At 42.5% G+C, this 13,118-nt stretch overlaps 1 protein-coding gene and 1 long non-coding RNA gene across 3 annotated transcripts in view; one reads left to right on the forward strand and one right to left on the reverse strand.

Annotated features, from left to right (window-relative positions):
- The window catches only part of il34 (interleukin 34), a 63,720-nt gene that overhangs the window by 9,860 nt on the left and 40,742 nt on the right, over positions 1 to 13,118 (reverse strand). For both annotated transcript variants that reach the window (XM_075470681.1, XM_075470682.1), the window contains 4 exons: positions 9,893 to 9,970; positions 9,611 to 9,688; positions 6,807 to 6,914; positions 342 to 525 (listed from right to left, as the gene is read on the reverse strand). In XM_075470681.1, coding sequence (XP_075326796.1) covers positions 342 to 525; positions 6,807 to 6,914; positions 9,611 to 9,688; positions 9,893 to 9,970 — 448 coding nt within the window. The remainder of the gene's footprint in view (positions 1 to 341; positions 526 to 6,806; positions 6,915 to 9,610; positions 9,689 to 9,892; positions 9,971 to 13,118) is intronic.
- Positions 163 to 1,244, forward strand: LOC142384436 (uncharacterized). The gene is made up of 3 exons (XR_012770058.1): positions 163 to 569; positions 914 to 1,038; positions 1,190 to 1,244. It is a non-coding gene; the product is annotated as an uncharacterized LOC142384436 (long non-coding RNA).

A 13,118-nucleotide genomic window follows, 5' to 3' on the forward strand; every position in this document is an offset into this window, starting at 1 on the left:
GCTTGTCACAACTAATCTGGAACTTGAGATGTTCTCTGAGAGAAAAAAAAAAAACTTTTATTAATTTTACCTCAACTTCAACTTCAATTTGAAGCATATGGAGCAGATTGCGGTTTCAGAGTCTACGACACAATGTTGACGTTAGCTACAGGATGCAGACACACTGCAGCTTAAACCAGCTACATCTTAATGTAATAAGTCAGTTTAAGGCTGATATTAGAATTGTTTTAGTTTTAGCTTTAATCCCATTTTACAGTGTGTGCTGCTCTCTCATAATATACGGCAGCCATCCAACGCTTCCAGTTACGGGGGGGTTTAAATGTCTTATCTGTTATACTCACAGTCCTGTGGAGCTTCTGTGCTGGTGAAGCACTCACTGAACAGGCAGCACATGGTGTGGCACAAGTTGTCCACGAGAGATTTTGGAGAAGCAAGTCGCCAGCTGGACTCCGGCACTCTGTCAGGCTCTTCCGTTAACTGATCCCAAATGTCCTGAATTGTCTCTGGAAGCTCCTGCTGGAACACCTGGACACACACCAAAACACAAGCATTGTCTGAGGGACAGTCAGGTAGGCTTTATGTGAGTGGTTTTATGGGTGTTCAGAAAAGTGAGGATGCGTTTATATGTCCTTAAAAAAAAGCAGTAAGTAACTCTTCCACATTTTTAACTGTTTCCTTTCTGAGACAGAGACTTTTGTTCACATTATGGTCACATGACCAGGCTGAGCATGCGAGTCCTCTAGTTTTAGTCGAGATAGTTTAGAGTTACGTGCACATACATTTTGTTAATCGGTTGACTATTTGTTTCTGTTTCTTTAGGGTTTAGTTTGCTTTCTCAATGCTGTTTCACGGTTTTCATCTTGATTGAAAACATGATGGCAGTGTGCTGTTGCATTCTATATAAATTCCACAGACCAGAGCTCTTCCAACAACCACTCTGGGAATCCAGGGAGAAAAGGCATTTATGATGTGTGATGTCATTCAAAGCATCGAACTCTGTTTCCTCTAATCTCATGCCAACGGGAGGGCCCCTGTGGGGTATGTTTTGTGAGCTGTTTGTGTGTCGGTCTGTCTGTTGAATTCAGCTTTCCCGAACCAAAAACTTAATTCCCATGATTTTATGAACATGAACAGAAGTGTACTTGAAAAATAAAATAAAATAACCCGTTTTTCCTCTTTTTCTTGGTAGGCATTTTCATCCACAGCAACTTACAAACAAGGAACGACTTTCAAGTTTTAGAACAGTAAGAAACGCGATTATACCCATTAAACTCTAAATCTACAGTATTTAAATCTATTCAAATTATATAATACAAGTAAAACAAGAACAGGTATGCAATGTAAACTAAGTGAACCCCTGATCCAGCAGCTGGTTTCCTGTGGGACGTTCTCAGTCTCTCTCTGGTTGTGGAGGAATCTCGGCCCACTCTTCTCTCCAGCTGCTTCAGCTCATTGAGGTTTGCAGCTCTGGTTTCTGCACAGCTCTCTGAAGGTCCCACCACAGCATCTCAGTCAGGCTGAGGTCTGGACTCTGGCTGGACCGTTGCAACACCTTGATTCTTCTCTTTTTCACACATTCTGCTGTAGATCTGCTGCTGTGTTTGGGATCTTTGTCCTGTTGATGAGCCAGTTTCAGCCCAGCTTCAGCTGTCGGACAGACGGCCTCACATCTGACTCTAGAACACTTTGGTATCCAGAGGAGTTCATGGTGAGAATGGTGAGGAGTCAATGACTGAGAAATTGTCCAGGAGGGCTTTTTATATTATTTTAACTAGGGCTGGACGAGTTAACTCGTTAATTATTTAACGCTGATAAATATTTTATCGCGCAGGTTTTATTTATTTCTTTTAATTAAAAATAAAAAATAAAAAATGTTTTTTTGGGGCTTTTGTGCCTTTAATGGATAGGAAAGTTCAGAAAGACAGGAAGCAGAGAGAGGGGGAACGACACGCAGCACAGGGCCGTCTGATGCAGGACTCGAACCGGGGCCAGCTGCAGTGAGGACTATAGCCTCTGTACATGGGGCATCTGCTAAAACCACAGACCACCCGTTTTATTATTTATTTCATTATTGTAAAAGTCTGTTGCTGTCTGCTGCGGAAAGGGTACGGAACTTTTACTCGGCCCTTTTCATTTTAAAGTTCTTCCAGACGGCGGAGTCGACAGAACCAAAGTCATCTGTAAACACTGCCAAGTTGAATTGTCTTCTCACCATAGAAGTTCCAGTCTAAAATATCACTTAAAGGCAAAACACACAACTGATAGCAGAAAGTCATTCAAGGAAACAGACAGTGGAGCGAGGCTTCTACATAAAAACTACAGAAAGATGCTGATGTTAAAAGTGTGTTTGCACAACAAATGTTATGGCACTTTCATTCATATGGCAGCACATTTAAAATAAAACTAAATGCTAAAAGCTATACACTACTTTTGAACAAATTTTGGGATTTTGCGTACAAATGCGATTAATTGTGATTAATCAGGGAAATCATGTGATTAATTAGATTAAAAATTTAAATCGTTGTCCAGCCCTAATTTTAAGACCTGGTAGGGACCAAATGACTTCTTTATTATCTCCCAAATCATAAAACTTTAGAATTATCTGAGCATGTGCTTTCTATTTCACATGACTCTATAGAGCATGGCTCTTTGTGGACGATAGCTCCCTGAGGGCCAATTTACAGTAATAAAATCCCGAAAACTAAATTCAAAGTTTAAAACGATCGGAAACTCCAGAAAAGTAATAGTGCCCTTTAGGATCATTATCGCTCATCATGAAAAGATGAGATGCTTTTAAATTGCAGCCCCAGTAATCTGAGGTCACAGAGTCAGACGTCTGAAGTCAGTGGAGGTAACCGACAGGGAAACACATGAAGCCTTCCTCTGTTTTGTACAGCATGTATGTGTTTAACCAAATGGTCTTGTACATATGACGAGAAAGGATGCACACTTCAAATCATGAGATGACAAAATAGATATAGATCAAGCATACGATGTCTTATCAACTTGAATCCAGACTTACTGTCTGCCGTCTTAAGTCTATTTGTCTGCATCATTACAAGGCGATGGGCCACTGTGTGATTAGGCCTGACAGGGAAACTATGGAAAAATCATGTAAGCTGTCTTATCATTCCAGCCTGACATTTGGAAACTGGTGTAAATTGAATAAACTGGATTGGAATATTACATTTTTTAAATAACAGCACAGATAAGTCATAATCAGAGCTTGTAAGATCATAAATAGAAGCTACGCCTAATTTTCTTTTGATGAGAGTATTTGTTCCCAATATAAAAACAATTTGAATCAATGTGACATTAGTTATTAAATTTCTTCATTTGAGGAGACACTGGGTACTTTTGTGATAAAAATATGTGACCTCAGACTTACCTCCGTAAGATGTGACTGATGCAAGGTAAACACAAGAAACTTGTGTTAAAGAAAAAATGGACCAGACTCAGTGAATAACTCCCTATAATCCCTATAGACCAGTAAGCAGTGCTGACCAACATCATCAGGGTCATCAGGTGGGAACCTCCTTTCATCAGTGTTTCGTCTAGTTGGGCCCACGACACCTCCAGGAGGCTAGACAGTGATCACTGGCGTCCCAGAGTCAAGCCTGATTTATACTCGGAAACCACGTCGTCTGCGTGTGTGTCGCAGTTAACGCAGACACTACGCAGACACTACGCAGACACTACGCAGACACTACGCAGACACTACGCAGACACTACGCAGACACTACGCAGACACTACGCAGACACTCTGGTGCACCTCCTCAAAATTGTAACTCACCGCAGACAGTGCCGCAGACATCGCCGCAGGGAGGAGAGAAAGGAGGCCTCTGATTGGTCAACTCTACATCCGCTCTACACTATGAGTATTTCCGGTTTGCTAACCGGCTGACGCTAACCGTGCTAACCGTGACGATTCTTTCGCCTCTCTGCCAGCTCCAGTAGTAGCAATATTTCTTATATTTCTAGATCAATCAGCTGCATCTCAATCAAAGTGCGCATTCGTCCAGTCGCCATTGTTGTTCAATGACCTCCGTAACCGTAACACCCACAATTCTAGCTTGTTCGTGATTGTCCCTCTTGCGTTGTGGCGTGGGATTAACATAGCGCAGACAGCGCTTCAAGGCATAAATCAAAAATAACTGCGTCGTGTCTGCGACAAGCTCACTGCGACACACTGCTGCGAAGTATACACGAGCCTTCACTCCCCTAATGCCAGCCATCACTGCTCCTCACACCACAACAACTATATTTTTTTTCCAACAACCACAAGCTACCTCAGCAACTCACCAACTGCACACCAGTCATAGCGGGGTGGGGATACAAAGCCTGGTTCGGGTAGGGGTAATGAAAGTATAGAGGGTGCCAGAGGTGGAGGCAGGACAAGACACACTGGCAGATTCAGCAGACAAACTCACCTAAACAGTCCTACAGTCACTAAAAATACCAACAAAAACAAGACCAACTACATCATATGTTGCCCCTATCAAAAATCTAATGCTCCTTTCCTCCATACTCCACAGCTCTTACCAACTAAGCTTTTTCTTCTCTACACCTTCCAAATTCAACCACCGTCCCTGCTTAGCCTGAGCCACTGCCTTTGTACCCCTTAACATTTCCTCCTGTCTATGAACCTGCTCAACAACTAGCTTTCTCTTCTCCTTGGGACCTGCTCTACTCCACACTGGTTTGCCTGAGCCAAGCCCCAAGCCTCCCCGGCCTCTTTGAACATTAATTCCCTCCCTCTCTTCTTCTGTACCTCTTTTCCACTGCTCTCTTAAATTTCTTCTTTCCTGAACCAATTTCTCCATCTCTCTTTGCCGTCTAGACTTAACTAAATGTACTCTTTCAACTCTCTTTCTATCTTGCACCCCAAATCTTTCAACACCGTCTTCTCTAGCCCATCGCTTGCATTTCCTCCTAACCTACCCAATATTATCGACAAATCTTTATTGACTGCCTCCCATTCTTTGTTACTATTCGTCCTAGGCTACTTAACTCTTCTTTCGGCTCCATATTTCTCTCTCTAACTGGGCTGTTCACCTCAGTATCAGCTGCATCCCTTCTTAGAACCTCCTCCTCCACCTCCGTAGCTGTGTTATTTATATCCTTCGGACTGTGGTTTTCTACCTGCCGCTGGACTTCATCCGACTCACTCGATTGACTTCTTAAAAAGTACTGATTGATTCGGCCACACTGCCCTTTTTTAACCGCACATCTCTTTCTTCCCTGATGCATTTTAAGGCCTCTAACTGACGTTACTTTCTGCCATTCACAAGGACAAACCTGGAGCATATTTCCCTCTAGCCTACCACTTTTATTTTGTTCAGCTACGCTCTCTTTGCTCTGAGAACTATTCTGCCCAGTTCTAGCCCTAGAGAATAGGTCCGTGCCCCTATCCTTCACCGATTCACGTCTCCACCTCATAGTCATGTTCGTTCCAGTGTCAGTTGCCATGTAGTCTGCCTGCGAGTCATCTTCCGCCCCTGCTCTCGCTGACCATAGGGGTATTCTCCTTAATCTACTTGTAGCTTGTGCTGGTTGTAACAAAGCTGCTAGGCCTCACTACTGCCACTATGGATTGCTAGCCCACGGCAGCACCTTTGGGGTCTTAGCCTCCCGTCAGCTGTCTTTCCAATCTGTCACATGGTCTTTCCCTTGTTGTCTGCTGCCCTACTCACAGCAGCCACTAGCAAGGCTGGATTTGGATTCAAGGTAAACACAAGAAGCTTGAGCTAAAGAAAAAAAACTTTAGAATTATTTGAGCATGTGCTTTCTATTTCACATGACTCTATAGAGCATGGCTCTTTGTGGACGATAGCTCCCTGAGGGCCAATTTAGAGTAATCGTAAAATCCCAATAACTTAATTTAAAGTTTAAAACGATCGGAATCTCCAGAAAAGTAATAGTGCCCTTTAGGATCATTATCGCTCATCATGAAAAGATGAGATGCTTTTAAATTGCAGCCCCAGTAATCTGAGGTCACAGAGTCAGACGTCTGAAGTCAGTGGAGGTATGTGTTTAACCAAATGGTCTAGTACATATGACAACAAAGGATGCACACTTCAAATCATGAGATGACAAAATAGATATAGATCAAGCATACGATGTCTTATCAACTTGAATCCAGACTTACTGTCTGCCGTCTTAAGTCTATTTGTCTGCATCATTACAAGGCGATGCCAGCACATATAAGTCATAATCAGAGCTTGTAAGATCATAAATAGAAGTTATGCCTAATTTTCTAGTGATGAGAGTATTTGTTCCCAATATAAAAACAATTTGAATCAATGTGACATTAGTTATTAAATTGCTTAAAGCCATACAATGTAACTTCTCAAAAAGCCCATTATGGAGCTCCCCCTACAGGCTTGGAGGTAATGTACGGTTACACTGTCGTAAATACAACACCCTTTCACTTTCACTTTTCACGTTTGTTGACGAACCGGCGAGGAGTCAGAAGGTGCAAGCTATGTCGACCGAGAAGGTAAGAGTAATCAAATGTACCTGGGAGCGTGAGAGGGGTCTATTTGTTTTTGCGGTAGGTGTGCCAGAAAGCAAGTCGAAGTACTTCCGCTCAGCTCCCGGGCCGGTCCAGCAAAGTTACATAGCGCAGTTTTTCCAACTCAGACCCCCGAAGGGCACAGGAGACAGGCCAATCGTAATATTAAAACTCATTCTAGCCGCACAAATTTTTTCAAGCTGTTATTTTAAGGTAGAAATGTTACATAGTATTCTTTAATTTGAGTAGAACCCGATACTGTTGTGATAAAAATATGTGACCTCGGACTTACCTCTGCAGGATGTGACTGTACAAAGACTCCCTCCACATCCCTGAAGCGTCTCTCCAACTCAGCTGTGTATGAACGTGAAGGATGCCTCTCTGGCATGACCCGGATGATCTGAAATTTAAACTTTGTTTAGTTCCGAGCAGCATTTAAAGTATGATGATTAATCAGATTAGTCTGTATCGGTGAATAAGTATTTGTGGCCGAATCGACAGTGCATGAAAGGTGGAAGGTGGATGTGGACATGATTAGCTTCATCTCTGCAGGGAACTGATCAATTTAGTTATTGTATCACGACACACAAATGAACCAACATAAGTTGTATGTGCTTCATCCAAAATTCTAATTTGTTTGTATTATATTATAGTATATAAGCTATTGCTTTCTTCTTTTCTTCCAAGTTAAAAAGTGTAACTAAAACATGTTTTGGAGGGGAAGTTAGTCCTTCCAAAAGCGCTTTGTCCTCTACCTCCTGGAATCCTAAAAGATTTTTACCTTAAACACAAAGTGTGTGACACAAAATGAAGAGGAGGGTGGAAGCGCTGGTTAAACGTTTACTGATTAACAACATTAACAAAAGTGACAAGTCTACAAGTGAAAGAAAGCTTTCAATGCAAAGTGTGAACATTTCAGGAGTCTGTTTATATTTAACTGCCCTCATGTGCCTGTTAGGAATTTAAACATGTGAAAGGATTTTAGGACAGATTTAAATGTTGGTGGGAAGACATTGGAGGATCAGTGGTGGCATCTTACTGGTTGTTAATGTTTGTGTGTGTGTGGAAGCGGTGGAAGCTTTGCCATCCACCTTAAGCCCTATCACTGTAAAACAAAACCTGGACTCATGGCAACACCCAAAAGTGACTCACTAGCTCAAGCCACAACCCCCCCCACCGGCAGTCTCCTTCCAGATATGGAAACAGCAAGGTCCTAATAAGGAAACGGGAATATAGTGTAACACAAACGCAGCATGTAAAGTCATGTCCTCAGGTGGAAAGGTGGGTGTTATTCTCAAATTGCCCGCAGTCTGCTCAGTTATGCAACCGAGGTCACTCAAGCACAGCATCTTTTTCCAAATTTCCACAGACAAACAAGTCGGGACAACAAATTCCCTTATTAAAGCTTTTGAACTTCCCATTGAGGTGAATTCGGAAAGAAATGAGCTTGATGAATTAATTTGTTTACTGATTTTTGAGGGTCGAACTATACAGATGCCTCACTGCTAACAGCTGGACTGATGTGTTGCAGCTGACTGCAATAATGGATAAACTCACTTAGCGCTAAATGCCGGTCAGTATTAGGTTAAGAGTGCATTAAATGTGGTTAAAGGATGTTATTTTTCATAAGTGGGACACACTTGTCTAAGTAATATGTGATGTGTGATGTGTGATTGCAAGTGTGAGTCAGAACAGAAGAGAAACCGAATAGACTAAAGTTCAGCCAGTAAGGCCCAGTCACGTCATGCAATAGCTTTATATAAATCTAGACTATGCGCAAACAACTAGCTCAACTCAGCGGAGAGGTTGGAGACGAGACAAAGTTTCCTCCTGAGGGAAAGCTACAGGTGGATGCCAACTTGGAGGTGGGGAAATGAAATGAGCAGCAAAAAATGAGCACAAATCTGATGGTTTGAGTTAATTAAAGCTACAATTAAAGAAGTGTTGCAGTGAGAGGAATACATCATGTGAGTGACTCAGCTTCAGCCAACATTATATCATCATAGTACAATATAATGTAAATTATCCATATACCCTATATTTTATCCATATACCCTATATTTCTTATTGGTTCAGTCTGCTCAGTTAAATTTATTTTTACCTTTATTGTAAAATCTACAAATCTGTTTTTATTTAGTTTACTGATGTTTATTATTATTATTATTATTATTATTATTATTATTACTATTTACCCTACTCTTCATACTGTAGATTTGTATATAGCTAATGTTTATTCTCTATTTTTATTCTATTCTATTTGCTTGTTTTTCCTTTAATTGTTTACATATCTTTTATACTGTACGCTGTTGCAATACAATAATTTCCCAAATTGGGATGAATAAAGTACTTTTTTTATCTATCTATCTATCTATCTATCTATCTATCTATCTATCTATCATTAGCTACAAGCGTCGAGGCCTTTCTTATTAATATGACTTCTGTGGCCCCCAGCTTTTGGACGTAGGTTTTGAGTGTTTACAGCTCTAGTGAGCAACATAACAAGGCGAAATGAGGGTGACTTGTAAACATACACAGTGTATATATATTACCACCATCCAGCAATGACTCGCATGTGATATCTTAACATGGTTATCTTTACTGACAAGCTTTCCCACCTGGTACATAACTCAAGTATGTTGGAGCTGAAAAAGTCAGGTATGTTTGATAAGTGTTCACATGCACATCACTTACAGATGTGCATACATCTACATCTGAATCCGGATCGGGATCTCTGACTCCAACCCTCTGCTTCTGTTTTACACAGCCAGGCACGTGGATGATCAAACAGTTTCATGATGAACATGAACGGGGTTTCAAGGAAGACTTGTGTGGTATGGTGTGAGGTGTTTGTGCTGATATGCTGTGTTTGGTTTCCTCCAAACGTGCTGCTGTGCATTATGAGCAAACATCTCCACTTTGGTCTGGTCTGTCCAAAGAACATTGTTCCAGAAGTCTTGTGGTTTGTTCAGATGCAGCTTTGCAAACCTAAGCTGTGCTGCCATGTTCTTTTTAGAGAGAAGAGGCTTTCTCCTGCATCATTTAACATGCTAACTGAGGCCTGCAGAGTCTGAGATGTAGCTCTTAGGTTGATGCTACCTTTTTTAACACGCCTTGATTTACTTGGAACCACAGCCTCTGGAGAACCAGTTGATCCAATCCTTCCACCTTTAACCTCTGCAGAGGGGAGAGAAAAGAGAAAGCAGTGTTAAGCGAGATGTAAAAAAATGTCAAAACACAGTGTAACAAGCAGCTTAAGGTGTGTTTATCCGATGTGGCCGAACATTTGATGGGTCTCCACCAACCTGCCCTCTGATGGGACACAAGATTTATCTCTTACTTAAGTCTTCAAATAGAATGAAAAGGTCTTGTGACTCTTACCATTTTGCTGATATTTGACAGTCTAAAGATCTCCTCATGATAAACTCTGATGGAATAGTTGATGGGGAAGTTGTGCTTCTGTAATTCACAGGGAGGGAAAGATGCATGTTAGCAAATACAATTTATAAAGCTCTTCTTTGACTCCTTTGTGCTTCCCAGAGATTTGAAGCAAAAATTTACCTGTAATTAGAATATAACACATCAGAATAAATCAAACTTCTGCTGGTGCACAATAAGGACCGGCACTGGAAGTCATTCCAGCCCAGCGTAATAGTTTTACTTAATGACTCGCTAAAACGATTATTTGTTCCTATTCTATATCCTAATTTAATGTTTTTTCATTTTATCATTTATATATATGACAACTATATAATTTCCCTTTCCGGAAGAATTCATTCAGTTCAATTTAATCAAATTCCACATAACTTACTAACAAAGAAATGTTTTCTCTATATCACTCAACAAACGTCACAAATGCCACAAACTCGCAATGCAAAACAAAGAACATAGAACGTATTATCAAGTAATTTAATTCCAGATATTGTGCATGATAAAAGGAGGAATAACACAGAGCTGTATTGTTTATCACCTCACTTTTCTTTCGCCCTGATATACGCAATGCCCCGTCTCTGGACACTTACAAAACCACCCTCCCTCCAACATGGCTTTCAGCCAGTAATGCCCTTCATCCTGTCTGTGGTTCCTTGTCTTCTGCTTGTTTGTTTGTTTGTTTGTTGGTCTGCGACCATGTTCTTTGTTTGTGTTTTTTGTAAAGCGACCTTGGGTTATTTGAAAGGCGCTATATAAATTAAAGTTATTATTATTATTTAGCAGAGATGGGACTAAGTCACACATTTGCAAGTCTCAAGTCTTAGCTTTCAAGTCCGAAGTAAGTCCCAAGTAATTTTTTCTTGGGCAAGTCAAGTCAAATCATCTTATTATTGCAATTTTACCTGCAGAATCTGATCTTAATAAAGTGAAAACACAAAGATATAAGTAACTGTCAGTAAACATCATTGGCCAATGTGTCCAACCTGTCCACCCTGTATCATATCAAGCTAACGTTAGCTAACTACCGACTAGGCTAACAGGATAATATTTGCTAATTTGACGAGCACTTACTGGTCAGAATGGATCTTCAAATGACGAACAAAGTTGGAAGTTATGCTAGATGCTTAACACTCAAGTCATTCAAGTTATCGTGTCTCAAGTTAAGTCAAGTGCCGAGTCTTTAACTTTCAAGTCCGAGTCGTGTCTCAAGTCTTTTGTTTTTTGTCAAGTCAAGTCACAAGTCATCAAAACAGCGACTTGAGTCGACTTGAGTCCAAGTCACAGTGACTTGAGTCCCCATCTCTGTTATTTATTAAGGCAAAAGTTGCTGCTGTCGGCTGGATTGTTTGTCAGATAAGCTACATTTCATGGAAATTGGAGGACATTTGAAGGAAAAACACAATAAAATATCTAAGTGACCATTGTAAGGGGAACTTTGCAACATGCAACCTACAAACCTAATTTTCAGAAAAGTAAAACTCAATCTTATCATGACTTTGTTTGAACTTTTATTTAACAAACACCGGTCCATAAAAACGATTTTCAGTGTTTTCCACCAACCAAGTTTATGGTATTTATAAAAGTGTAAAAGAAGCTTCCACCAAAGGTTTAGTCTTTCCAACAAGGACGGGTCGTGGTTCACCACTTTGTGTCAAACTATAAGTTAAAAAAATAAAATTCTCAGAATCAGACTGTAAAGAACTTTGGTCTTTCAGCATCTGCAGAGCAGAATATTGTGAAAAGATTCGGGGAGTCTGGGGAAACCTCAGAGTGGAAAGGCCAAGGACAGAAAGCCCTGCTGGATGAGCTGAGCCCTCAGGCAGCACTGCAGGAGAAACCGTCATCACGCCACCATGATCCATACAGCCACATGGGCTCAGGAGGAGCTGGGAGAACCATTTCCACTCAACACGGTCCACCTCTGCATCCAGAAATGTGAGCTGAAGCTGCACCACACCAGCAGGAAGCCATATATCAGCTCTGTGCAGGAACACGGCCCAGTTCTCTGGACACCAGCTCGTTTCAGATGGACAGAAAGACAGTGGACACGTGTTCTGTGGGCAGATGAGTCCACGTTTCAGCTGCTTCTGGGAAAAACTGCTGAGAAAGAGCATCCAGGCTGTTCTCAGAGAAAGGTTTAAAGCCAGCGTCTGTGATGGTGTGGGGGGGCATCAGGGTCCATGGCAGGGAGGGCTTCATCTGTGTGAAGGTGTGGGGGGGCATCAGGGTCCATGGCAGGGAGGGCTTCATCTGTGTGATGGTGTGGGGGGGCATCAGGGTCCATGGCAGGGAGGGCTTCATCTGTGTGAAGGTGTGGGGGGGCATCAGGGTCCCTGGCAGGGAGGGCTTCATCTGTGTGAAGGTGTGGGGGGCATCAGGATCCATGGCAGGGAGGGCTTCATCTGTGTGAAGGTGTGGGGGGGCATCAGGGTCCATGGCAGGGAGGACTTCATCTGTGTGAAGGTGTGGGGGGGCATCAGGGTCCATGGCAGGGAGGGCTTCATCTATGTGAAGCTGTGGGGGGGCATCAGGGTCCATGGCAGGGAGGGCTTCATCTGTGTGAACGTGTCGGGGGGCATCAGGGTCCATGGCAGGGAGGGCTTCATCTGTGTGAAGGTGTGGGGGGGCATCATCTGTGTGATGGTGTGGGGGGGCATCAGGGTCCATGGCAGGGAGGGCTTCATCTGTGTGAAGGTGTGGGGGGGCATCAGGGTCCATGGCAGGGAGGGCATCATCTGTGTGAAGGTGTGGGGGGGCATCAGGATCCATGGCAGGGAGGGCTTCATCTGTGTGAAGGTGCCCCTGATGCAGAGCTGGATGTTGGAGTTCTGGAGAGACAGATGCTGCCATCCAGGTGACGTCTTTCCCCGGGAGCTCCGTGGTTATTTCAGCAGGACGACGCCAGACCTCATTCTGCAGGACTTCCAGCAGCTTCATGCACACAGAGTGTGTGAGCTCCACCGGCCTGCCTGCAGCCCACATCTGTCCACATCTGTCTCCTGCTGAACATGTACGGAGCTTCATGAAGAGGAGAACCAGACAACAACAACCAGGGACTGCTGAGCAGCTGGGATCTGGGATTCAGCAGGAATGGACCCAGATTCCTCTGAAAAACTGCAACAATCAGCGTCCTCAGTTCCCAAAGCGTTAAGAAGGGTCGTTAAAGGAAGCTGAT

The sequence above is a fragment of the Odontesthes bonariensis genome, chromosome 7, assembly GCF_027942865.1.
Source record: "Odontesthes bonariensis isolate fOdoBon6 chromosome 7, fOdoBon6.hap1, whole genome shotgun sequence".
NCBI classification, from domain to species: Eukaryota; Metazoa; Chordata; class Actinopteri; order Atheriniformes; family Atherinopsidae; genus Odontesthes; species Odontesthes bonariensis.